General features: G+C 61.8%; 3 protein-coding genes across 7 annotated transcripts in view; all 3 read right to left on the bottom strand.

Annotated features, from left to right (window-relative positions):
• The window catches only part of BSN (bassoon presynaptic cytomatrix protein), a 69,089-nt gene extending 67,520 nt beyond the window's left edge, over positions 1-1,569 (bottom strand). For all 5 annotated transcript variants that reach the window (XM_082768043.1, XM_082768042.1, XM_082768044.1 and 2 more), the window contains exon 1: positions 1,363-1,569. In XM_082768043.1, coding sequence (XP_082624169.1) covers positions 1,363-1,538 — 176 coding nt within the window. In that variant the 5' untranslated portion in view covers positions 1,539-1,569. The remainder of the gene's footprint in view (positions 1-1,362) is intronic.
• A 677-nt stretch (positions 1,570-2,246) lies between these two features.
• Positions 2,247-18,313, bottom strand: TRAIP (TRAF interacting protein). The gene is made up of 15 exons (XM_082768557.1): positions 18,132-18,313; positions 17,971-18,028; positions 17,671-17,754; positions 13,962-14,001; positions 11,365-11,492; positions 8,928-9,022; positions 8,212-8,325; positions 7,238-7,325; positions 5,729-5,818; positions 5,167-5,255; positions 4,493-4,648; positions 4,244-4,292; positions 3,582-3,707; positions 3,024-3,074; positions 2,247-2,383 (listed from the first exon to the last, which is right to left on the bottom strand). The coding sequence occupies exons 1-15, from the start codon at positions 18,227-18,229 to the stop codon at positions 2,255-2,257; spliced, it is 1,395 nt and encodes a 464-aa protein (XP_082624683.1). The 5' UTR covers positions 18,230-18,313; the 3' UTR covers positions 2,247-2,254.
• Positions 18,314-18,543: 230 nt separating this feature from the next.
• Positions 18,544-24,877, bottom strand: CAMKV (CaM kinase like vesicle associated). The gene is made up of 11 exons (XM_082768539.1): positions 24,737-24,877; positions 22,116-22,224; positions 20,965-21,096; positions 20,788-20,862; positions 20,562-20,700; positions 20,356-20,476; positions 19,777-19,852; positions 19,549-19,685; positions 19,394-19,472; positions 19,217-19,304; positions 18,544-19,116 (listed from the first exon to the last, which is right to left on the bottom strand). The coding sequence occupies exons 2-11, from the start codon at positions 22,208-22,210 to the stop codon at positions 18,871-18,873; spliced, it is 1,188 nt and encodes a 395-aa protein (XP_082624665.1). The 5' UTR covers positions 22,211-22,224; positions 24,737-24,877; the 3' UTR covers positions 18,544-18,870.
• Between the last annotated feature and the right edge of the window lie 406 nt (positions 24,878-25,283).

The following is a 25,283-nucleotide window of genomic DNA, read 5'->3' as shown; positions in this document are numbered from 1 at the left end:
CGGCAAAAAGCAGCCCGGTGGGATCCCTGACAGAGCAAATATTTTGACTTGGTCAGCCCAGTAAACCATTCCCTGCTCCCTTTTTGTTCCACTCAGGTGGGTTTTATAGGCTTGAAATATTACATGGCTGGTTTTCCCCTCCTCGCCCGACCCCAGCCCCGTTCCCCTTGGCCCTCCAAGCATCCTACACCAAATGAAGTTGTGCTCTCTAATTGCAGGAGCGTGGCAAGCTTCTCCAGAGCGCCAGCCTTAAGGTCAGCAAAGAGCCCGAAGAACGCGAGTTTAATATAGAGGAAAAGGCAGGCCCCGCTGCAGTACGTGCCAGGGATGCCTCCGTCACAGACTCGCTTCGTGGCTTCGTTTCTAGCACCGTCTTGTTAGAACAGACAGTGGCTGCGTATCTGTGCCAGCCTGTGAAAAGCGTGAAAACCGTCTCTGTATAAACGGGGAAAGTTGCTCTCTCTTATTTCTATTAAATTGCTGCTAGGTACATCCCGACCACCCAGCACTGCCGGGGGCACCGCTGAGGGCAATGCCCAGCACGCTCACGGGAGCTGCCATACAGGCAGCACAGAGCACCTCAGCTGCACGACTGTTTGTTTTTTTTTCCCAAACTTGAGCTGTTTTCGCCAATTCAGAGCACTTCTCACAGCCCCATTCCTGATGCTCTTTCCTCACCCTGGTCCTTGCACGGGGCTCCACCGGCTGCCAAAGGCCAGTCCCTGGGACCCCCAGCAACCCCACACCCTGCCCCAAGCTATTCCTGAGCTGGGACCATCCCAGCTCAGCCCCACGCACCGAGCTCATCTCATCCCTTGTGCTTTGGGGTCTCTGCGGAGCAGCAGAGCAGGACAGGCTGTTGGGACAGGGGGAAGTTTCACACCGCGATACCTCTGCCCCCCAAAACCTCCGCGTGCTGCTGCATATGACCACAGGGAATCAAAACCCAAAGCACACAGCGGGGTTAGGGCGCCCAGGCTGCCTCCTGGCATAAGGCGAGGCTGGGTGGGCTCACACCGAGGGGTAGCGGCGCCCTTGGCTTTGCTCGGCTCGCACCCGGGCCGGGGCGTGTAGGGTCTGGCTCTGGTTTTGGGGCCGGGGCCGAGCAGGCTTTGCCGACCCCACGCTCCCTTTGGGGGACGCGCTGCTCCCTGCAGCCACTCCACACGCAGCCCCCAGCCCTAATTGCGTTAATTAACGGCGAGGGAGGGCAGCTCCCCGCCGGCAGCTGCTGCCCACCCCGGCGTTTTCGGGCGGCCTCAGTGGGCGCCGCTCGCGTCTCGCCCAGCAGCAGCCCCCGAACCCGGCTCTGCCCGGCTCCCGCTGCCCCGGGGCCGCCCCCCGGTCCCCCCCGGTCCTGACCTGGCGGCGGGCGCGGAGCCTCCCGGGCGCTGTCCGGCGCCGCCCGGTGCTGAAGGCGGCTGGGCGCTGCCGGGGGCGGCGGCAGCGGGCGGCGGGGCCCCGGCGGCGGCGGCGGCGGCGGAGGGGGGCAGGGGCCCGTCGGCGCCGCCGCCCTCCAGGCTGGCCTCGTTGCCCATGGCGGCCGGGCGGGGACCGCTGCTCAGCGCCGCGCCGCCGCCGCCGCCATCAGCCCCGCGCCGCCATCGCCGCCGGCCCCGCCGCCGCCGCGCATGCGCCGCCCGCGAAGGCGCGCGCGCGCGCCCCCTCGCGAAAGCGCGCGCGCTCCCCGCCCGCCGGCGGGAGATGGGAGGGGCGGAGCTTAGCCACGCCACGCCCCCTGCCGGCCCGGCGGCCAATCGGCGTCCGAAGGGGCCCGCCCGTGAGGTCACGCGGCGGCGGCCAATCGGCGCGCGCCCCGCCCCGTGAGGTCACACGGACGGCACAGGCGGCGGGCCAATGGGCTGCCGCCTTCGCTATCCAGCCGTGGGGCAGCCAATGGGCTGCGCCGTGCTGTCTGAGGTCACGGGGTGCCAGCCAATCGGCGTCCTGCTCCCCGTGAGGTCATGGGCTGCACCAGCGCTCCCACCTGCTGTCCAATGGCAGCCCTGCTCCCCTGCCCTGCCAGCCAATCGGCATCCTCCTCCCCGTGACATCACAGGACGTCACAGTCCTCCACCCAATGAGCACCCTGCTGCCCCGTGAGGTCACTTCCTGAGCAGGGGCGTGACGTCACAGCCCCCGCGCTGACATCACAGAAGGAGCAAACCCGTTTATTGTGCACGAAAAGGGGGGAAGGGAAGGGTAAAAGGGCAAAAGGGTAAAAGGGGCTGCGCCCGCGGCTCCCCCGCGCGGCTCAGTGCAGGAAGCCGTCCAGCCGCGCCTGGCTGCTGCTGCGGGACGCGGGGGGAGCTGCCGCCCCCGGCCTGGAGCCGGTCTTCTTCTTGCTCCTCACCGCACAGGGCCGGAGGGCTGCGGGGTCCGTCTGAGGGGAAAAGGGTCAAGGACAGCACACAGCGAGGCCCCGCGGGCAGAACAGAGTGGTACCTGAGCCAGGCTAGCTTGAGCCACAGCCCTGGGAGCCAGCCCTGGAGGTGCAACCCCAAAAGCATTTGGGAAACGCCCTCGTTAAGGTGCTCTAACAGCAGCAAACCCAGCCGTGGTTGAGCTGTAAGGTCCCAACCAGGAGGGAAGATGCACGCTCCGTGCTAACAGAGCTGCAGGCTTACACAAACCAGCGCCCCCAGAGCATGTGGGTTTAGGGCAACCTCTCCTCCAGCAGCAGCCCAAGGCCTCCAGGCACCCTCCAGGCCAGGCACAGCACTGTCCCCCAGGAAGGAGGGCTGCAGCTGCACAGGCACAGGGCAGGGAGAGGCCTCTGCAAACCATTCTGATTTCTAGCTGCCGGGTCCTTCCCAACAAACATTCCCCCCGTAACATTCACAGCAAGGCCTGGATGCCTTTGCTGAGCTCAGGCACGCTTGGTCAGATGTAGAGAAATGTGAGGGTCCCTTGGGGGTCCCAGGCTCTAAGCGGGGAGTCCTGCACCAGTCGACAGAGCTGGCTGAGACAGGAGGAACAACGCAGGTCCCCCAGAGCATCACTACTGCCACAGGGAAGGATACAGGCTGGATGAACTTTGTTCTGCCTCCCAAGCCGTCATACCCCATCCGCACCTAGGAGGGAGAAATAAACGTGACTGGAACAGCAGCACAGAGCCGTGGCTACTTCTTGTCTTGAATAAGAAAAGGGGCAGCCTCGCAGGCCACGTGTTCAGGGGAGGTTACAAGCACCTGCAGGCACTCGGGACACTCAGCAGTTGCGCTAAGGCCTTAGCCTTGGGAAAGGGCAGCCCCTCAGGGAAGTTTGAGGACCTTCCTGAAGGAAACTGAGCCTTCCAGGTTGCCGCAAGGCTTAGGATTTTGTCACTGGGACTGAGTCGTACAAGGAAAATACCCAAAGCTCCAAGGAGGTGGAAGAAGGGGATGTGGAAGGCCATTTAATCCGCTGCCACGCGGGGAGTGACCATCTGTCATCCCTGGAGCTCTGCAGGGCTGGGAGGCAGCCAGGTCATGCTCCAAGATTTATTTTCCCCACGCTGAATGCAGCAAGGTGGAAGCTGCGTTCGATCCTGTGGGGTGCCCTCAGGACAGAGGTGTGCAGTGCCAGCCTGCCGTACTCACCGTGCCTGTGTTCTTGTGGGAACCCAGCAAGCTGCCCGCTGTCAGCTTCTTGGAGTGAACGGAGTTCCTGATGAATGCTGGCAGCAGCCCTTTAAGAGCCTCATCCTCCAGATCATCTGCCCAGTTCTGTCCCACAAAAATAACGAGAGAAGCCCTTTAACCAGCACGACCTGCTGAATTTAGTCCACGCACAGGCAGCGCTAACAATGCGGGCAGCTACTTCGGGTAACAGGCACGCCCAGAGCACGTCAGGCCAAAGAACAGAGGCTCCACACCTCCCACTGGGGCTCGTTTGGAGCAGTGCCTGCGAGGCAGGACGCCGTGCCCCATAAACCTGGGCACAGAGCCCCCCAGCTGACCCTGTGGCCGCTGTGATCAGACCCACGCTGCGCATTCGCTAAGCGCATCTGAGGCAGGACAACCGGCAAGAAGTGCGTGCGTCCCCACCCTCCCTCTCCTGCCCGGCTCCAGGTCTGTGCGCCAGCAACACGGTGTTTCTAGGAGACAGGCGAGCAGAGCACTTTGAAGTGTGTGCTGTGGCTCTGCAGATGGGCTGGCCTCTGCTTAGAGCATCTCCCGCGTAGGAAAACGGGGCCTTCATCTCAAGCTCATTAACGGCAGAATCGAAGAGGTGATACAGAAAACAAGATCAGTCCATTTACCTCCACTGTTTCCTTCAGAACTTTCTTTGCCAGATTTACCACGGGAGGCCTGCAAGAAGCACAAGGAACAAATCAGAAGAGATTCATTGTTCAAGTGGAGCTGGCAAGGACAGACGAGGCCGAGCAAACGATGACAAAACTTGCAGTGCGACACCAGGCAGCTGGAGAGCTGTCTGATCTCACACAGCAACTTCCAAAGCAGCGAGACTTTGATCTCCTTTAGAAGCAGGAAGAGGAGGGAAAACTCACGGCTTTTTATCCAGCTTCTGCCTTTTCGCAGGGCTGAAGAGAGATTTGCAGGGCTGATTTTCGGGGGTGTCCACATCAAAGGTGGCATCTAGATTGATCTCGTCGCTGTGGGCTGGGCGGTGGAGCTTCGGGTGCCGCAGTTCCACGGGAGCAGGGCTGCAAGGCCACGCAGAGCAGCAGCCATCAGGAGACTGCCGTGCAGCAGACGAGAGGGAGACAGAGCTACAAGCCCCCCTGGGGAGCTGCACCACAGCAGCAGGACCAGCATCCAAACCCCGTTCTACTCTAAGTCCCCAGATGGAAAACCCAAACCCCAGGCTTTATGGTCAATGTCCCAAAGTGCTGTTTGACCTCTGATGGCCTGTGCTCACAGCGGCAGCGCCCTGAGCCCAGGGAAACACACCGGCCCGCTGGTGCTCAGCGTACACAGCCCAGTTTGCCATACTGGGGTAAGAGGACTTGCTGCCAGAAAGAAAAGGCATGATAAAATGTAAAGGATGCAGTTCTCAGGCACAGCCTCAATCAGTCTGGACTCCTCAGTGTGACAAGGATCTTAGGTCCCTGTACAGCAGGGCACACTTGCTGGAAGGCCAGCTCTGAGACAGCAGCCCTGGGGATATCTCCCTGGCAGGGGAAACATCCTCGGACTGTATGTGAGGATGAACTTCACTGACCTTTCGAAGACCAGTCGGCTGAGCGTCTCCCTGGTCACAGATGGCACTTTCAGAGTATCCTGCAGGATGTCTATCTTCTTCTTCAAACTCTGGAGAGAGGAGGGAAAGCAGTGAGCTAAGGGAAGATATAGGAGAAGTACCAGCAGCCCCTCATCCATAAATCTGCACTAGAAGGAATCACAGAATTATCTACGTTAGGAGAGACCTCAAGATCACCCAGTCCAACCTCTGACCTAACGCTAGCAGTCCCCACTAAACCATTTCCCTAAGCTCTACATCTAAACGTCTTTTGAAGACTTCCAGGGATGGTGACTCCACCACTTCCCTGGGCAGCCCATTCCATTGCCTCACAACCCTCTCAGTAAAGAAGTTCCTCCTAATGTCCAACCTAAAACACCCCTGGCAGGGCTGCACACCCCTGGAGATCAGAGGTGGAGCAGATAAGGGGTGAGTCAGGCTAGGTAACCTAGCCCCTGAGCAAAAGCCTGCACAACTCCTGGCTTTGCAGCTGCAGGCCATGGCCAGCTGCCAGTTACTGCAGACTAAAAACCAATATTCTCACCAAAATCTCCTTGTCTGCATTCTTCAAATCCTTCTGGGTGCTTTTTAACTCCTCCTTTGTGTTCTCCAAGTCTGAAACAGTTCTCTGCAGCTGCAGAAAAAAAAACAACACTGGTTATAGCACGCGGATAAGGGAGATGGCAGGTCCCCGGCAGAGCAGGATGCCCTGCAGCACGTGCTCCTCTTCCTTGCTTTTGGTTTTCCAGTGCCAACCTCTGACCAGGCTGTCCTACACCACAGCCATCCAGTGCCTGCTCATTCCCTAAAGCTGCCTGCAGAGGGATCTCCAGGGCTGCGTGCCCAACACAAGCCTTCCCACAGCCCTTCTGCCTGGTGGTGACAGCTTTCCCGTGTTTTAACGCTTGGCGGCTCCAGCCTGGATTCCTGCAGGGCTCTGCACGCAGCGGATCCCAGCACCACCAGCCCCAGGCCGGGCGGTGGCCGTGCATCAGCGGTACTGGCACACGGACAAACCTGAGGCACCAGGAGGGCACCGGGGGCTGAGCGGTGGGCTGGCACCACCACAAAGGACTGGAAGTGGGGTCACGAAGCGACGGCACAGACAGCTCGCTGGCAGCCAAGCCCGGAGCACGCTGACTCGCATCTTGACCCAAGAAAGCGACTGCATTTTGGCACAGACTCGGCCAGAACCAGGGCGACGGCAGCACCTCACGTTAAGGGGTTAACCTGCCTGGGGAGCAGCTCAGCAATCCAAGAGCCTTCTTCCCAGTTTGATAGGACCACAACAGCTATGTCTGGGGAACAAAAATAGGCCAAATCCACCCACAGTCTCTCACTTTGTGAGCTTGGACTTGGGTGCACCCCAGGGAACACCTGCGCCTCGGAGAGCAGGGCTACACACGAGCTTTACAAGGGGACGCGCTTCCAAAACTGACACAGGAATCCCTGACCTGGGCTAACAGAGCCCAGGCAGCCCTGGAACAGGGGCAGCACAGCAACAAGGGGCATATCTGCAGCTCCGAGCCCTGTGCCAGCTCAGCTCAGAGCAGCGCTAGCCCAGGGAGGCTCTGTGCAAGCCCCGTGTGTGTCCTCACATTTTGGGAACCTCTCCTGCTCGGACCCAGCACCACGCAGGAGTCCTGGCCAGCCTGCTTCAGCCCAGTCCAGCAGGGGGTTCACTGGGGTTGTGCCGAGCCAGGGCTACGCTCTGCGTGGCTGGTGCTGGCTCAGACCTCTCCTTCCCACCCTTCCTAGGGCCCCGATGCTGCAGCACAAGCAGCTGGGGGCTGCACAAGCTGCTGGAGCCCAGGGGAAGCAGCAAACCCCAGCCTGCTGCTGCCTTCCAGGCCACGGTGCTGATAACAGCCCGTGTTTGCACACCACGGCATCTTGCCTGACCCAGAAACCCCAGCCTGACACCTCCCTGCCAGCTGTACCTCTAACAGAGTGCCCAGCGCGGGAAGGGGGCACTGCACGGGGCTTGGACCAGTTACTGGGTGGGAGCTACAGACCAGGTGCCAGCCTTGTGACTCCCACACTCTCCCTTTACCTTGCTGTTGGCAGCAAACAGCTCCTTCTTCAGCTTCTCTGTCATCTCACTGGATACCTTGCGAGCCTCCTTCAAGTTCTCATATTCCCTGAAAAGAGACCAGAAGAATCGCGCTGCGTTTGCATGAAGATGGAGACAGAACTTCTCGGAGACCATTTTTCTGAAGTTCTGCAGCTGCAGAACCACTGGAGAAAAGCCAGGACACCAAGTCCTGTAGGGAACAGAGCTGAGCACATTGACACCGACCAGCAGCGTGTCAAACACATGGCCTCAGAGCGGGGAGGGAGGAGGCTGCGGGGCTGCCATGCCTGAGGAGAGGTTCATGAACAAATGGAAACCAGATCCAGCAACATTTCAGCTGTTGGAAGAGACGGACAGCCAACAGAGCAGCCTCCATGCTGGCAGCAACCAGAGGACTTTCCTTTAAGTGACTTCTCAGAGGCATTATGCTATTGGCCATGCGCATTCATTTCCAATTACACCACGGGGACACTCGGCTCATTACAGCTTTGTATCAAAGCTGCAATTATTCAGCTGCCATCAGAACGGACCCAAAGAAGCCGTGGCTTTGCCCGGCAGGACCAGATGGATTTCCAGGTAGGGGATGGCAGCACTGCAGGTCCCACTTGCCGGAGCACGTGAGGCCGCAGCTGCACGGTGCAGCGCAGCACGGAGCACAACCCGGGGCCCCTCAGCCACTCATCTCCCCCCAGGCACGAGAGGAGAAGCGAGGGAACGATAATCACCACATAGGTGCACTGACAGCTCCGGAGACAGTTCCCATGGTGACACACGTGTCACTACAGTGACAACACGAGCGGTTTGGTGTGACAGGCTGCGATCTGGGTCCCCAGGATCTGTCGGTCACAACCCAAAGAGGCAGCAGGAGCCCTGCAGAGCCTGCGTGCCTGCAGAGGGGTCTCCCCCTGCACACCCAGGGCAGCAGCAGCCCGTGCCCAGCCTGCAGCACTCACTTCTTCAGCGAGACGCAGTACACCGCAAGCTGCTCCACTGCTGCCTGCCCCACTCCCATCTCTCGGATCATCTCCTCCACTTCGGGGCGCTGGCTCTGAAGCAACAGTTCAATCCTGCATAAAAAAATTGATGAAAACGTACCCTCAGCTCGTGAGTCACGAACAGAGCTGGGAAGGAGCCCGCAGCCCTGCTTCCCCCAAGCAGCTCCCCCAGCCTGAGCTCCTGAATGCAGAGGTGGCAGAGAGATGCAAGGGCCCCACTGCAGGCAGGGCATTTTGCTAGCACAACGTGGACTGGCTGGAGAAGGGGCAGCTGCACACACGTGCTGCACACGGGGCTGACAGAGCAGCTTCTGGGCCCCACGCCCGTGCAGCTAACTGTACTCCTGGGCTGGGATTTGGGCTCTGCCCCAGCAGCCTCTCCAATAACAGCAGCAGCGCACAGCCACGCTCGGAGGAGTAGGGATGAGGCCGCTCTGAACACAGCTCCGTGCCCTGCTGCTATTTAGGGAGAGCAGCTGCCTGGAAAGGAAGCAGGGGCAAGAGCACAGACAGGCAGAACCTGCTAACGCAGCACTTCCCAGCCTGGCGGGGTAAGGAGAAGTCACAGTCCCGGTGTGAGGGGCTGGCTGTTGCAGCGAGCACAGGAGGACCTCTCCCTCCCTGCTGGGAAAGGGGGGAGGCGTGCAGCCCGGCTGGGGGGCGCAGCATCTCACCGCTCCATGGTTTTCAGCTTGTTCCGCAGACGGCGGGCCTCCTCCTTTGAACTCCTGTTATCCTCCTGCTGCTGCTCCAGGAATTTCATCTGTTTCTGCAGAGAAGCGAGCGCACGCAGACCGTCAGGAGGGCTCCGGGGATTGTTAGAGAAACATCCTGGCTTATGCGCACTGCGGGCAGCTGGGAGCATATGCTGGCTCTTAATGCTATCACCACCTCAGCAGCCCAGGATTACGGAGAGTTTATCTCCCCCCCCTGCTGCACCCCTACCTCTGCTCCTCGCAAACACAGCGGGGTCCGAGTGCTAATCGCAAGAGGAGTCTGAAGCTGAAGCTGCTTTGGATCCTTCTCTCTTGCTAGGAGGATTTGCGGGGCGGGCAGCACCCTGTCCGCAGCGACAATTTGTTTTTCAAAAGCAAAGGAGTCCGAAGCAAGCAAACCTTGCTGCTGCTGCATTCTGCTCCCTACCCAGCTAAGCCCTTTGCTTTAGCCTCCCGCTTTTCCTTGCTATTAGCTGCTTAAAGCATAACTAGGAACACTGCGTGGTCTCTCCTGGCAGATCTCAGCCACACCAGCCACCCACCCGGGCGCTTCTCTCACCCGCCCGGGGAGGCTGCAACATCTCCTGCAGCCAGCACCTTTCTCTGCTCTCCAGCAGCAGGCAGCAGCAGCGAGCTTCAGCTGAGCTAAGGAAACAGAGATCTGCAGTTTGGCAGAGGACGTGGGAAAGCTGGCCTGAATTCACACCACTTCAATGCATCTGTGTTGTCTAAGTTTGCAGGTTCCTTGGCACCTCGCACAGCAGCTTCAAAAAAATAAATAAAATAAAAAAAAGCCCCCAGAGCAGAGCTTTGGGCCGCGTTGGAGCAGGGTCCCCAGCCTCTCACAGGCTGGGACAGCAGCAAGCTGTCACACCAAGGTTCAGCAGCAGCTGGCAGTGCCAGCAGAAGCCAGGACAGCCTGGGGGCTCGACCTGCCTCACAGCTAGTTCAGCTGTGCTTTTCCTGCACGTTTACTGCTCTAATCTTGAAATGATGCAGTACAAAGCTTTGCTTGGCGTTCAGATGGGAAACCCCATACACCACGGAAAAGATTACCCTCAGGTCCCTCATCCTTGTGCCCTGCCCAGCTTTCACTAAAAGAACATGAGCCTACTCAGAGGGCTTTGCACCAGGCAAAGCAACCCCAGAGCTGCCTCCTGAGGCACCCGGCAGGAAAGCCGAGCACAGAGCTGGAGTTGAGCAGCAAGCACCAGCTTCCACTGTCACAAGAGTGCTTTTATTTGTTTGTTTATTTTACAGGATTAGGAAGCATCAGTACTATCCTGCCACTGGTATACCCAGGAACCCAGGATCCTAAGAGCATCTTGGGCATGATCCAGACCCGGGTTGCCTTTACACCCAAGCAGATTGGGTGTAAATCTAATCCCATGGGCAGTCAAAAAAAAAAACAAACAACAAAACACAACAAAACACCAAAACCTTTTGCTGGCCAACAGCAAGGCCTGTGTGGCGTTAATTCCCTTCTGTAGATCTCCTGCCCTGCGACAGCATCCTGCTGCTAATGCTGTGCAGACCTCAGGTGGCTCCTCCAGGAAGAGCCCAGCTGCTCTGTGGGGACACAACCATGTCCCCATCTTAAAGTTCGCCCCAGCTGCGTGGCCTGGCAGGTCAAGGAACATGAGATTTAGGGTTAGACCCAAGGGGCAGAGAGGTGCAGTTCACCTCCACTCCCCCTTCCAACCCACTGCTCCCAGTCCCACCTGCCCAAAGGCCCCGCACACAGCGGGCAGCCCAGCCCGCCCCGCTGCCGAGGCAAAGTCCCCCTGCTCACCCCCAGACATCCCAACGAAGTGCTTCTTGCTCTTACTCCCCTTCCACTGGCTGTTTATGCACACTGCATGACTACACACTGAGTCACTGCATGCCGAAGCACAACGGGAATATTTGATCCCTGGACTTCACACATTACTAACCTAACCGAAGGAAAGCCCTGGCAACAGAACAGAGACAGGAGAGTTAGCTGGATCAGATCCCGCTTCAGCTGAAGCTTGCAACTCCCCCTCCGTATATTTTGGTTTGATTTCTCCTCCAATCAAACTAAGAAACTAATTTTCCTTGAATCCCGCCTGACCGAAACCCATTTAAAAAGAACATTGTACCGCAGGGAGCCGGCGCTTCCCCAGCAGGGCGCTGGGGCCAGTTCCCACACTGTTCCTGCCGATACCTGTGCGGTCACGGTCAGCACTGCTGCTCCAGCTGCTGGGCTCAGCCAACACTCCCCAGGCTGGGCTGGTGGCTCCTCCAGCCCCAAATCCCCACCAGCACAGAGCCACGCGTCTGCGTTATCACAGCCTGGGGAGAACCTGGCCAAAACGAGCAGTGCTTGTGCAACGGCTAGAGCCAACGTCCTGCCGGGATGGGATGGGAGAGGTACCTTGAGAGAGGAACACAGCATCTCCGTCTCTCCCAGCACCTTCTGGAGCGACTCTATGGTGGCATTGCGCACATCGAGAGTGTCCCGCAGCCCGTCCACGATGGCCTGGCATTCTCGCTTTTCTTTCTCTAGAAAAAAGGGAAAACACAAAGGTCACGGCCCAGAAACCCAGACCTGAGCAGCCCCACAAACAACAGCAGCAGCACAACAGACGCTGCTTGTGGTCTCAGGCTGCTAGGAGCTGGCCGTTCCTGCAGAGAGCCATTTCCCTAAAAGCTGTCTGCTCTGGGGTTTGTACCGAGCAATTGCTTCTCCCAGTGCCAGCAGGCTTCGAGATTTTCTTCAGTAAAGATAACAAGTTCCCTTTAATAGCTTTCCAGTGCCAGCCCTGCTAGCATTAAGCTGATGCATCTTAACTCTTGCATGCTCTCCCAGGCGGGTGTGCACAGGAGAACTGTTCTCTGGAGTCACACCAAGCTGGAGAGCCAAGCCTGGTCCCTTCACACGGAGCCTGATGCAGGCGAGCAGGCGGGATGTGCAGCCATCCTGAACGTGCAGGGACCCCACTGCATCACCGTGATGTCCCCTGCCCTCCCCACAGCACCACCAGCAGAGGTGCAGGCAGCACAGAATGAGGCACACGCCTCCAAACACCGCGGAGAAGATGGTGAAAACCACGCTGGATTTCCACTTGTTTTGGTGAGACAAGGGGAGAACGGCTCCCAGGGCAGCAAGCAGCCCCGAGCTGGCAGAGCTAAGCGCAGAACAGCCAGCACCGACAGAAAGCTCCAAGCACTTGGGCACGATGGCAAGCTGCAGCCCCTCCGCCCAGCCCTGCCGAGAAGGGGGTGAAGCCCACAGCTCGGCACCTTCCTCCTCTGCCAAAATTGTTGTGGCTCCGGGCTGGCAGCGGTGGGGAGGCACCGGGTGCCCCTCCAGGAGGCTGCTCCTCCTTTCAGTCCAGTTTCACACGGTGCCACCACGGCCCATGGTGGCGTGAACAGCAGCGCTGCTCCGCTGGTGGGCCAGGCAGTACAGGAGCCACCAGGGAAGGAGGGAAGCAATGTACCCCAGCAGAAACACAGGTGCTAGGAGAAGCGTGGAGGGAGAGAAGTTCCCCTTAGTAAAGCATTTTGTCTCCGCTGAGCTGAATGACCCACCCTCACCAGAGGCAGCACAACCTGGAGATGCTCCGCTGCATTTGCGGGAACTCCACATCCCCAAAAAGAGCCAGGGCTTCCCCCTCCTCCTTCCCCAGCTGCCCAGAGGCAGATGGCAGGATTTGAACCTCCCTATGCTGCAGGAATGAGTTCAAATGAGTCACTCCAAGTGCCTCCCACTTCACCTGCTGGGGCTGCACAGAGCTCCACGCCTCTAGAGCCATTTGCAAGCTGATGAGAAGCTGGCAATTACACAGCTCCGCTACAACAGGGAGCGCACAGCACATCTTTAAGGGGAGAATTTATACACAAGAGCCACCAGAGAGCAGAGTGCCCATAGCAAAGGAAGCAGGAGGTGGGAACGAGCTGCTGCTTTCCAACACGAGAACAGACCAGGATAGGGGGATGTCAGATCGAACCTCTACTCACCAGAAGCCGCGAAGATGAGCAGGCCTTCAAGCAGTTTTTCTTGGATAACATCCTAGCAAGAATCCCAGCCACCTTCCCCAGAAGATCTGGCTCCCTACCAAGTCACCAAACTGCACTGAGCTAGCACGAGAACAGGCCTCAGAATAGCGACGTGCGGGCCCCCCAGTGCTGCTCCCAGGCTGAGGACCGAAGCCCCAGCCCACTGGCTACTCGCGTCTGTCTCGTGCACGCAGGAAAGGCAGAGGGAAGACTACTCTCGGGGCGTGGGTGAGCCCCCAGCATTCTTTAAAGATTTCTCCTTTCTGTTAGCATGTCTTTGGATTTCTGTCACTCCGACTGACATTTTCCTTTCGCTGCTCATGACTCATGTTCTGATGACAGGCTGCCTACAGACGATGCTTAAAACCCATCGACAAGTCTCCAGGGCTTTCGCTTTTCCTGCCTCCCTCAAACATCCTCTAAAATTAAAGATGGGAAAAATGGAAGCGCACACACCAAATCCCGTCTGCTCTTCAAGTGACACATGTGGCACTGCAACAGCCAAACAAACCCAACACCTTCCCACTGCTGCTCGGGCACCACTTTTACCGCCCCCCCCCCCTTTTCTGTTAGCAGGAATGAGCCTTTAGCAACAGCAGCTGCGAGCTTCCCAGTGATGAGACCACAGGCTCTGCTTTCAGCAAGCTTACTCCAGACGTAGCCGTGCTGGGCTTTTGTAGCTCTTAGTAAGAGAAGCAGAAGAAATTACACACGTGTATCTAAATTTGCAGAGGGCAGCCCAGTCAGAGCTGAGCTGGGCCAGCCCGCGGGCAGGTTTGGCAGGTTCTGCACAGCTTTAGGCAGCCTCTCCTTGGAAAAAGCTCCGAAGAAGCTGCTCCAGAATGGACTCACAGCCTGCACCATGCCCCTGGCCTCAGGAAGGGGCAAGCTCTGCAGACACGATCCTCGGGCCTGACCAGAGCAGCGCACGCAGGCAGAGCCCGGGACCTGCCGGCAGCTGGAACTCACCTTTGGCAGAGAGCTGAGCCTTCGCCTTGTCCAGTTCATTCTGAAACACAGCACAGACAGCCCGATTAGGAAACAGCCTGCGGAGAAGCTCTCACCATACCTAAAGGACCTGAGAGGTTTCTCAGCAGGCCATTTGCACCAGCGAGGCGCTAAGAATAGCGCGCATTAACAGCGAGCCCCGAGTTACAAACAAGGATTATTGCAGGGAACGAAAAGAGCACCTCCAACTGGCTCCCTTCGGGGAGAGAAGAGAAGATCCCAGTTTTATCTTAGCCTTGTCAACCTTGTGTTTCTCACACTGTCAGTCATCTTGTTTTAGCTGAATAATTTTGGAAGGCTCTCAGGGAAACACGGGAAATCAGACAGGAAGGATTTTTATAACGTTTTACCTAAACAAGGCAAATAAGGCAGGGATTCTGCCAGACTAGCTGGATCGCGAGCCACTTTGAACTGGGGTGAACTTGAGCCGTGTGCAGGTGGGGGACCCGAAGGCACACCTGAACTTCTTAAAGAGTGATGAAGCACAAAACCGAGAGGCACCAGCCAGCACTCCGACAGACGCCAAAGCTGCTGCAGTTTGGGAGGCCGATGAGCTAACAGTTAAGCCAAGTGGACACAAAAAGATCACCGACAAGCCCCTCTGTCCCAAACAGTGCCACAGAACATCTCCTGGGCACCCCAATGGCCTGGGGAAGGTCAGGCATTTCTAACACCTTCACCGAAGAGCAGAGAGGGAGCACGCACTTGTGGGTTAAATTATAGATGGAGCGATGCGACCTGTGAGTGCTGGCAAATAGCCAAAGGGAGCACACAGAGTTTATAAAGACGAGCAAAAATATACGTATTTTACATCCATATTTATGTAACTCTCACACATTAGAGAGGGAGAGGGGAAAAAAAATACAGGAAAGAGTCAACAGAAGATGACTTAAAAAGCTGTGTTAGAACTGCAGAGGAAAGCACATAACAAGCCAGGCAGGAACTGCAGTGGAATAAAACCTCAATAAAATGCCAACACAGTACAGAAGCCGAGCACACAAATCTGTGCAACCCAGAGTGCTACATGCAAATCTGAGCTGAGAATAGCAGGAGCAGCGGCCGCGGAGCTGACTGGACCAAGAGCGACAGCAAAGCCAGGAAGGAGAAGATGGGATCTGAAGCTGGGTACACAGAAGGGACTGGAGGAAAGCTGGGCAGAGCTGACTGGGATTTGCCCCCAGGGGGACAACAGCCGGAGGGCTGAGGTGGAATTAACTCTGCTGCAGGAACTGTTCTGAAGCAGCTTCCTCTGAGTTCTATTCAGGAACGATTAGTGAGCTCACAAGACGTGCTAATTAGCATGAGAGCAAAAGAAATCCTGGGCTAGCGCAGGCAGCTATGTAACATTACCTCATTCATCAACTTAATCTGAAATCCCTCATCCTCCACCACCGCTCCTAAAGGCTGCTCCCAATTTTCACTCCTCTGAGAGATGCAAGCTCTGCTCTCTTTTCAACCCTGAATCACAAGGCAACGCTGCCGCAGGATCAGATGCATATAACCTGACCACAAACAGGCAGCCGTCCTCCCAGGTTCCTTCCTTCCCCAGCAGATTTGCAGGTGGGAATCCTCCTCCTGCCTCCTTTTTGCCAGGAGGAGCAAAATCCCCCAGTCTCCTTCCTAAAACGGGCTCTTGGCCCCCCAGGTCACAAGCGACTGGTAGTGCCAGGTTCCAGATGAGCCCTGGGGAGGTGTCCCACCCCAAAACGAACACTTCTGCTCTCGGAACAGCCGTGTGGAGACTGTTCTGATGGCCGAGGACCATCTTTAAGAGCAGTGCAGGAGGAAAAAAAAAAAAAAAAAGAAACCAAACACAACAGGCTGAGCTCTGAGAACAGCTTAGATATGCCGCAGTGCTCGACCTGGGGTCTGCAGCTCCACCAGGGAAACAAGCCACCCTCAGTGCCTCGGCTGAAGCCGATGCCTGGCAGTGGGAAGCAAAGCAGAAACCCAGAGAAGGGTTTCAGACAACAACGTTGTTCCTTCCAACAACTTCTAGCCAGGTGCATGACACCGGTTCACAGAAGTGCATCTCTGCTTTGTCTCTCCGTGGGGACACAGCTTGGCACGCGGTTTGTGAGCCCCCCGAGGCACGCTCCCTTGCCCCAGTCCAACTCTACCATGGCAAGAGGCCAGAGACTCATTTGAGGACATCTGCAGGCTGCACAGATATAGCTCGGGTTGATTACAGAGCTGACTGATTACAGAGCAACCCGGAGCCGTGCACGGGGCAGCGAGTACCCCTAAAAACTAACCGCCCTCATCTGCACAGCAAATATTCGGTTCTTTCCTGTTCGATAGAGATCTCGGCTCCCTCATTAGGGGAGCTGGGAGCTTCGGTCTAGATATTGCTCCAGCAACAACAACACAACCTCTGTAGGAGGCTTGATGGTAACACATCATGATGTTGTGCAAGAAGAGTCCGCAGTCTCGCCCTGGAGCAAGGGAGCAGGTCTCCAGCACGGCCTGCAGAGTGGGCATGGCTGGGGGAGCCAGCCGTGTGCCCTGGGGAGCAGGGCTAAGAGAGAAGAGAAAGCTTTTCCAGGGCATTTTTCTCCAGTCATGCCATTTCTGAGTCACTCATCTACTTACACTTAGGAGAGCTGATCTGAATGCGGCCTACAGGCAATGTTTACCTGCTCCAAGCCACTGCTTTGCATCTAGGGCACACGGCTTCGAGTGCCCAGAGATGCTTTTTCTTTGCCTCCGCACGCACACTTTGAGCTCGGTTTCTTTATTTGCGGGCTCCGAGAATGACAGTGCTACTGACATCATAGTCTGGCTTGCTTTATTTTAAAAACATACGATATACATATAGCAGTTGCCATGACAATGCTAATTATGGTAATTACTGCACATGCTGATTCTAAACACAAGAGGGTACAAGCGTCCCATTATACCAAGGTCAACGGATTACTTTTTTTTGGAACAGATCTAACTCCGCCACATACGGAGCCACGCTCCATCCATATTAAACGACGGAGGAGAGCACGGAGCAGCCCCTCCTCGTGCAGGGCCTTCCACCCACGGGTGGCACTTGGAGAACGTGGCCCAGCTCCTCAGCCCTGGCCAGGATCCCCCTGGGGAGCCAGCAGCAGCACTGCCCACGCCCCTGCAGGCACAGCTTTAGTCCGTCTCCTAATTTCTCTCTGGAAACCAAGCCAGCCTTGGCACCCTGCCCTGCTTCGTTGTGAGCCCCTGCAAACAAACCCACCTGTACAGAAAGGAGCAGGAAGGGCTCTGTCTAACAGCCCCTTCCTTCCAGGGGGGGACAGGAGTGACGCCTGCGTGAGCCTGGCGCCTTCCTTCTGCCTCTCGGGCAGCTCTGCAGCCACCTTCCCACAGCCACCGGTGGCAGCTTGGAGGTCCGAGCGAGAAGCAGCAGTTGGGTGCCTGTTTGGTGCTGCTTCAGGGCTCCAGGCAAGGAGAGAAGCGTAAGAAGTCTGCCTTTCCCTGCTCTTCCTTGCGCTGCCGCCTGAGGTTTGGGCAGGGGCAAGTAAACAACCACTGGGGGAGGCAGTGCTGTGACAGAGCTGGGACCAGGGTGGGCAGTGGGAAGGAGCAGGAGGCATTGAAGTGCTTTGGGTCCCAAAGACGGGCACAGCACAGCAGGCAGCAGCTTGGGGACTGGCTGCTGGCCCCTCGGAGAGGATCAACCCCAGAGAAATACCTGCAAGGTCTCCGCGTCCGGCACCGCCTGCTCCTCCAAGGCGACGTTGAAGAACAGCTTGGTGATGATGTGCCTCTTGCTCACCTAAACACAGGGGAGAGCCCAGGGGTCGACCCGCACAGAGGGGGGGGCACACAGCGCCTGGGGGGGGGGGGCACTCCCAGCGGGTGCTCAGCTCGACGGGAGGAAGCCCCCGGTGCTCGGGGGGGGAGGGTGGGGGTGCAGGGGGGACACGGGGGGTCGTGGGGGTGCAGGGGGGGCACCAAGGGGTCCCGGGGGGCACCGGGGGGTGCCGGTTACCTGCGTGCGGCACTGCGGGCAGGTCCTGCTGGGCGCCGCCTCGAACCAGCGGCTGAGGCTGGGGGAGGAAGCGGGGGGGTGGGGAGGGGGGCGCCCGGTCAGCGCGGGGCACGGCGCTGCCCCCCCCCATCGGTGCCCGGTGCCCCCCCCCCGGTGCTCACCAGGCGCTGTGGAAGGTGTGCCCGCACGGCAGCGCCGCCACGTCCCGCTCGTTGTCGAAGAAATCGGAGCAGATGGCGCAGTGCGCCCGGATCGGCATGGCGGGGCTGGGGGGGGGCCGGTCCCGGTACCCCCCTCCCGGTCCCGGTCCCGGTCCCGTTGCAGCCGCGCGGGGCCCCGCGGTTCAAACCCCGCCGCGCTCCCTCCGCTTCCTGCCGGCCCCGGAACCCGGCCCCGCCCCGCCCCCCCCGCCCCGTTCACTCTGGAGCCTACCGACGGCCCCGCCCCCCCCAATTAACCCCAACCCCCCCCCTCACCCCATAACCCCCCCCCCACCTCCCGGTGCCCACCCCCCAGCCCCGCACAGCCCCGCACAGCCCCGGTTTGCCCGCGGCGGGGCCTTTATTTGCCAGACATCCGGGGAGGGGGGGAAGCGGGGTCCCCGCGTGTGCCCCCCCCCCCTCCCCGCACCCCCACCCGTGTCCGTGGGGTGCTGGGGGGTCGGGGGGGGGGCTCCCGGTCCCCGTCCCACCGGGGCCCGGCGCATGCAGCCGGGGAGCCCCCGGGGGGGGACACACGGGGAGAGCGGTGGAAAAGGGGACACGGGGTGGGGGACAAAGGGGGGGGGGACACGGGGTGGGGGGGCCATGCAGGGCGCTGCCCCGCTCTGCTGGGGCACGTAGAAAAGTGGGGTGCAGGCTGGGGGCGCGGGGGCCATGCCGGGCTCTGTACAGGGGGTGCTCAGCCGCTCGGCTCCTTCGGGGCCTCGGTGGCGGCGGTGGCAGTGGTGGCGGTGGTGGCGTCGCTGTCCCCGTTACACGTGGTGGGGGCCGGGGTGGTGGCAGTGGTGGTGGTGGTGGGTGGCGTGGTGGGGGCTGGGGGGGCCGCGGTGTCGGTGGTGGTGGTGGTGGTGGCGGTGCTGGCGGCTGGCTCCGTCTGCTCGGGTGCCCGCAGGCGCTTCATGAGCGTGGTCACCCGCACGGCTTTCTGCGGGGGGGGAGAGGGCGTCAGGAGCCTCCCCCCCCCTCCCCAAAACACCAAGGGGAGGAGGAGGCTGGGTTCGGCCCTGGTGCCCCCCCCCGCCCACCTTCCACTTGGCCCTGGCAAAGTTCTTCTCGATCTGGGCGCAGACGCCGTCCTTGATGTTCTTGTCGGAGGCGGCGTTGCCGGAGATCCTGCGGGGAGGTGTGGCGGGGTGAGAGGCCCCCACCGCCCCCATATTGTGTGTGTGTGTGTGTCCCCCCATCGCCCTGCCGCCCCTCACCACTCGTGGGAGATGGCCTCCTCTGCCGTGATCCGCTGGTCCTGCTCTACCTCCATCAGCCGCGTCACCAGCTCCTTGGCTGTGGGCAGGGGGGTGTCAGCGCCAGGGGACCCCCTGCTCTCCCTGCATCCCCCCCCCCCAGCACCGGGGCTCACCCGCCTGCGAGATATCGTCCCAGTAGGGCGGGTCGAACTCGTAGTCCCCGGCCAGGATTTTGCGGAAGAGGTTCTTGTCGTGGTTCTCGTAGTCATCCTCGTCCGCCTCCTCGTAGAAGGGGGGGTTCCCCGAGAGGCTGCGCGGGGCGGTGTGCGAGTGCTCAGCGCCCCCCCCCACCCACCCCGTGCCCCCCATCCCCGTGCCCCCCGTGCCCAGCCCGCACTCACAGGATGTACATGATGACGCCGATCGCCCAGCAGTCCACCGGCCGCCCGTACCGCTGCCGCCCCACCACCTCCGGAGCTGCGGGGCACAGGAGGGTGGCGGGGGGACAGGTCCTGCCCCGGGGACCCCAGTAACTGCGTACCCCCAGGGGGGAACTACCAGCCCCGGGCACCCATCTGCCTCCCCGTGCTCGGCAGCCCGGGGCTGGATCCTCTCCTCTGGCTGCTCACAGAGCCCTGGGAGCAGGGCGAGGGGGCCACTGGGGGCACCCAGGATGGGTCCTCGGGGTGATGGGGAGCAGGAGGGACCCGCTGGAAGCACCCAGGATGGGTCTTTAGGGTGATGGGGAGCAGGACGGATGCACTGGGAGCAGCCAGGATGGGTCCCTGGGGTGCTGGGCAGTGGCCATAACCAACCAGGAGCCCCCAGGGCGGCAGGGACCCCCGGGGAGCACCCACCAGCAGCAGGAGGGACCCGCTGGGAGCACCCAGGAGGGGTCTCCAGAGCAACGGGCACCCATCAGGACCCACCAGGAGGGCAGAGAGCTCTGGGGACACCCCCGCCTCCCCCTGCGCCCTCACCCAGGTACTCGGGGGTGCCGCAGGGCTCCTTGATGAGGCCGTTCTCCAGCTTGGCCAGGTGGAAGTCGCTGATGACGATCTTGGAGTTCTTCAGGCGGTTGTAGTACACCAGGTTCTCCAGCTGCCGGCGCGAGGGACGTCAGCACCCACGGGTGCGCCTGCACCCACCGGGGACCCCCCCCCCAAGCCACGCGGTCGGCACCCACCTTGAGGTTCCTGTGCACGATCTTGAGCGAGTGCAGGTAGGCGACGGCCTCCAGCACCTGCCGGATGACGTTGCTGGTGTCCTTCTCCGAGTAGTAGCCCTGGTCCAGGATCCAGTCGAAGACCTCCCGGCCCGTGGCCCTGCCGGCGCCGAGAGCAGGCTGCCGGCAGCCCCGCGGCACGGCCGCAGCCCTCCCCACCCCACCACCACCCCTCTGCCCCGCTTACAGCTCCAGGAAGATGAAGTACTCCTTGCGGGTGATGTAGACGTCCACCAGCTGCAGGATGTTGGGGTGCTTCACCCTGCGGCGCCCAGGGGATGGCGGTGGGTGGGTGGGTGGGTGTTTGGGTGCCCCCCCTGCGGCCGCGGGGTCCGACCCGGCACCGCCCAGCCCTGGCACTCACATTTTGAGGATGATGATCTCGTTCTTGGCCGCCTTCCGCACCTTGCGCCCGTCCCGCTTCAGAAACTTCTTGCAGGTGTAGAGCTTGCCCGACGTCTTCTCCTTCGCCCGGAAGATTTCGCAGAACTCCTCCCTGCAAGGCAGCAGGGGGGGAAGGGGGGATCCATCTCAAATCAGCAAGTCAATAGGAAGAGGGGAGGGGGGGGAAACAGGTAAGTAGAAAGCCCCTTCCCCACCACAGGGCCACGGGAGCTCCTTGAGCACGGGGTGGGACTGATCCTGTCCCCGCACAGCACTCGCGGGCAGACGGATGCTGCAACCCCCTCAGCACCGAGGCTGAACAGCAGCAGCCTGCCTCAGGATTAATTCAAGTGCTGCGTTCGGGAAGGAGGAAGGTGAGAAGCGCCAGCTGCCTGAGGCCAGTGAAACGGTCCTGGTCTGTTATTAATGGTGTTGGAGCCCTTCGGCACAGGCAGGGGCCGTGGGGACTCTCAGCCCTCGGCTTTCCACCCCCCCCAGCCCTGCCTGGCCGTGCCAAAACCCTCGAGGGGTGTAGGGGAGCCAGGACCCAAATGGAGGGGCTGCTTTTAGAACGGAGCCAGGCTCAGGCAGCACCCAAAAGGGTCCCCGCGGCCACCCAGCACCGCCCCTCCGGGCATCCCCAGCTCTCAGATGCCCAGCGCTGTGGCCAAGCACCCTCAGCACCTCGGAGCCCAGTGAAAAAATCCCTGCCGGGTGTTTTGGGGTCTCATCGGTCTCTGTCGGCAGCTGGATCCCATGGCTTCTCCTTCTGCACCACGAGAATGTCACCAAGTGACATCCACGTCCCCTCTCCTGCCCTGCTCCCAGGAGGTGCCGCGGGGAGCCCCGGCTCTGCAGGATTGCTGCAATCCCAGCAGATATTCGGGAGGGGAGGAGGGAAGGGTTATCGGAGGTGCTATCAGCGAGCAGCCGTGGAGGGGAACCTCGCCACCGTCAGCAGCCCCGTCCTCAGAGCAGGCAGAGAGGAACTCGGGGCACCCACCGGGAACAGGGATTTGTCACAGGGAAAGCACCCTGAGTGCCCCCAGCCCCAAACCACTGCACTTCATTCCTCGGCGTGGGGTTCGGGTCCCCAGGGGCGCCCCCGGGGCCCGGGAGGGACAGACTCACGTTTTGATGACCTGGCCCAGGTCATATCTGTCGGTCACCTCGGACGGCTGGTTATAATCTTTCTTGTCCCCCAGCGTCACGCAGCCAAACGGCATTGCAGGGCCCAGTGCTGGAAGGGCAGAGAAGGCAGTGAGCGCCCCGGCCCCGCTGCCTGCCCCAGCCCCACCCGAGCTGCGCTAATTAACGCGAAACCCGGCAAGGCGCAGCGCCGTGCACCCATCCCTGCGGCACCCAGCCACCCTGCCTGGCTGGGCTGCCAGCCCGCCCCCCAGCCCCCATTTGCAGGCTCGTTAATGAATTTATTCCGTAGCCAGAGCCGGGAGCAGCCTGCTGGGGAAGCGAGCGGAGGCGACCAGAGCGGCTCCTGTTTCTCAGCCTGTTTCTGCCCCACGGTGATGCTTCTCCAGCCTGGGCATCGCCCGCCGCGTGCTGCCCGACGTGCAGCCCTTTAGCAGCGATGTCACGCCCTCGGTTTTCCTGCTGGGGCCCCTCCAAACCCAGACCCTGCTCGGGACGAAGGGATTTTTCCCCTTTCCCACCCCGTTATGGGGAAGAAGTTCCAACCGCTGGGATTTTCTGACGGCTCACGAGACCCCGAGGGCTCCCTGCGTCCTGCTCAGCCCCAGCGGGACACGGCGCGGTGCCGGAAGCACCCATGGCCCAAACCTCCCCGAACACCGTGCCGTGCTGTGCCGGCCTTGCCGTGCCGTGCCGGCAGCGCCCGCCGCCCCGGTGGGCCAGGATGGCTGAGCGGGATGCGGGCGCCGGCACGGCGGGTACCCAAGCGCTGCGCCTGTTGCTATGGCAATGGGAGCTGGAGATGCAGAAAGCGGCACATCCTGCGGAGGGGGCAGGGACGGGCAGCACCCGGCGGCACCCGACCCACCCGCGGGGGCTCAGCCCCGTCCCCGGGTCCGGCCTGCGGCACCCAGGGCGCTCACCGGGGGGCTCCGTGGGGTGAGCGACCCCAAAAGCGGGCAGGATGCAGGCGCAGTGAGGCAGGGGTGCGGGCACGCTCCTCCCTGCGCTCGCTGCCTCCATCCCTGAGCAGCTCCCGCAGGGTGGGTGCTCAGTGCTCGCACAGCACCTGGGTGCCATCCCATCGGGAAAGCCCTTTCTGGGTGACAGCAGCTGTCCCCGTCCCACTCTGGAGGAGCAGAGTGCCCATATGTGCGAGAGCACTCGTGGTGCTCGTGCTGTAGCCCCAACTGCAGCGTTCCAGCCCTCGCTCGGCTCATCGCAGCAGGAATCGTGCTCCGTGTCCCCGTGCCAAGTGACGCTGCCCCTGCCGTGCCCGGGTGAGGGGGACGAGGGCTGTCCCCGCAGCCGGCAGCGTGGCCGCAGGTCGGCAGCAGCGGGGCTGGCTGGCTGGGAGCACTGCCAGGCTGCGTGGTGCCAGGGCTGGCCACGAAGGGGACCCAGGTGGGACGGTGTAGCGGGGTCGTGGCGCTGCCTCCGCGAGTGCTCGGCTCATCCGCACTCATAAAGCGAGTTCCTGCTGCTTCGGCGAGGCCCCATCCTGCCGAGGCTCAGCACTGCCACCGTCCCCTGACCGGGGGCTGGCTCGGGGAGGCTTGGCACACCCCGGTGCCCCGCGCCCCGCAGGGGAGCGCACGGCGAGGGGCAGCCAGGCAAGGCCTGGGTGCAGGAGGGGAGGCTGGGTGCTGCGCTGGCACCTGCACGCAGCCTGCCCCCCCCCCCCCCAACACTGCGAAGCATCTAATTTCGGAGCAGAAGCAACAGCGGGTGTAAGACAATAGCGGGGAAGTGGGTGGCCGGGTGCGGATGGCACGGAGGGATGACGCAGCCGCGCAGCCCTCACCAGCGTCTCCCCCAGCCCCCCAAAACCCGGCTCTGCTCCACGGTGGGGGGACCAGGGGCTGCCGCTTGGCCCGCTCCATCTCCGGCCCCGCTTCCACCTGCAGCTGCCCCGCTGGCGTGACGGGGGGGTCCCCGCTGCGCCCCACGTCCCACGGGAGGGATGTGCCGGAGCAGAGCGCAGAACCTGGCCGGGCTGGGGGGGGGGGGGGACACCTCCGAGCCCCCAGTGCAGCAAAGCGGAGGGCAGCGGGAGCCCGGGGTGCAGCGGACAGAGGCAGCGCGTCGGGCCGGGGCGCAGCCGGTGCTTGGGGAGGGTCCCGAGCCCCCCGCCCCGAGCTGGTCCCGGTGCTCCCCAGCGCCGGGAGCGCCTCGCCGGGGGCGAGCGGGGAGCGCTGCCGCAGTGGGGAGCGGGGCTGCGGGGAGGGCAGGGAAGGAGGAGGGAAGGAGGGAGGGAGGGAGGGAACAGCGGGGTGCTCGGCGCACGGAGCAGCGGGCGGGGGTCCCGCGGGGGCGGCCGGGCCGGGGGGCGAGCGGCGGGGCGCGGAGCCCGGCGGGGCTCGGGGGCAGCCGTCGGGGCGCACCCGCAGCCGGGCACGGCGCGGCCGGAGGGGGGGGGGGGCCCGCGGAGGGGCACGAAGCCGGCCCGAGGGGGGCGAGGCGGGGGGCGGCAGTCCCCGGCCAACAAGTGGCCGACCCCGGCGGCCCCCCCCCGGCGCACGGCTGGGCACGGCACGGCTCGGCACGGCTGGGCACGGCCCCCGCCCCCCCGGGGGCTGTCCCGCCGCGGCCGCCGCGCTCACCTTGTCGCCTCTCCGACCGCAAAGGGGGGGCCGCGGCCCGGGGCCGCCGCCGCTCGGGGAGGGGGGCGCCGTGCGGAGCCGGGCCGGTGCCGAGCCGAGCCGAGCCGAGCCGAGCCGTCGGTCCGTCGCGGCGCGGCCCCGCGCGCCCGGCGCGGCAAGTTGGGGGGGGCGGGACCGCGGGGGGGCCCTCCCCTCCCCCCCCCCCCGCTCCGGCTGCCGCCCCGCCCCCTCCCGTGACGTCACCCCAAACTTTGCGCCCCGCCCCTCCCGGGCGCGGGAGCCGGCACCCACGGGGGACGGGGCGCACGTGGACCCGGCACGGGGCCCCCCCCCGGGGAGTGGGGACCCCCGCGAGGGGCAGGTCAGCGGGGAGGGGAGGAGGGGTGCGGGGGAGGGTTGTGGGGTGAGGGGGGGATGGGGTGGGAGCGGGTGGGGGGTGGTGGATGGGATGGGACGGGATGGGATAGTTGGGATGGAATGGGATAGATGAGATGGGATGGGATGGGATGGGATGGGATGGCATGGGACAGGATGATTGGGATGGATG

This window comes from Aythya marila (genome assembly GCF_965140915.1).
Source record: "Aythya marila genome assembly, chromosome: 10".
Taxonomy (NCBI): domain Eukaryota; kingdom Metazoa; phylum Chordata; class Aves; order Anseriformes; family Anatidae; genus Aythya; species Aythya marila.
The sequence above is the reverse complement of the archived record's forward strand: the minus strand, read 5'-3'. Positions and strand labels throughout refer to the sequence as shown.

Excerpts from the sequence above, each read along its gene's own strand:
- TRAIP (XM_082768557.1), bottom strand. The coding sequence starts at position 18,229 with ATGCCGATCCGGGCGCACTGCGCCATCTGCTCCGATTTCTTCGACAAC. Across the intron at positions 7,326-8,211 it reads TACTGCGTCTCGCTGAAGAA|GGAATATGAGAACTTGAAGG; the intron begins GTGAGTGCTGCA and ends GTCTCTTTTCAG. Across the intron at positions 3,075-3,581 it reads CCCACAAGAACACAGGCACG|GTGCGGATGGGGTATGACGG; the intron begins GTGAGTACGGCA and ends TCTCCCTCCTAG.
- CAMKV (XM_082768539.1), bottom strand. The coding sequence starts at position 22,210 with ATGCCGTTTGGCTGCGTGACGCTGGGGGACAAGAAAGATTATAACCAG. Across the intron at positions 20,863-20,964 it reads GAGATCATCATCCTCAAAAT|GGTGAAGCACCCCAACATCC; the intron begins GTGAGTGCCAGG and ends TGGGCGCCGCAG. Across the intron at positions 19,853-20,355 it reads CGGCACCCCCGAGTACCTGG|CTCCGGAGGTGGTGGGGCGG; the intron begins GTGAGGGCGCAG and ends TGTGCCCCGCAG.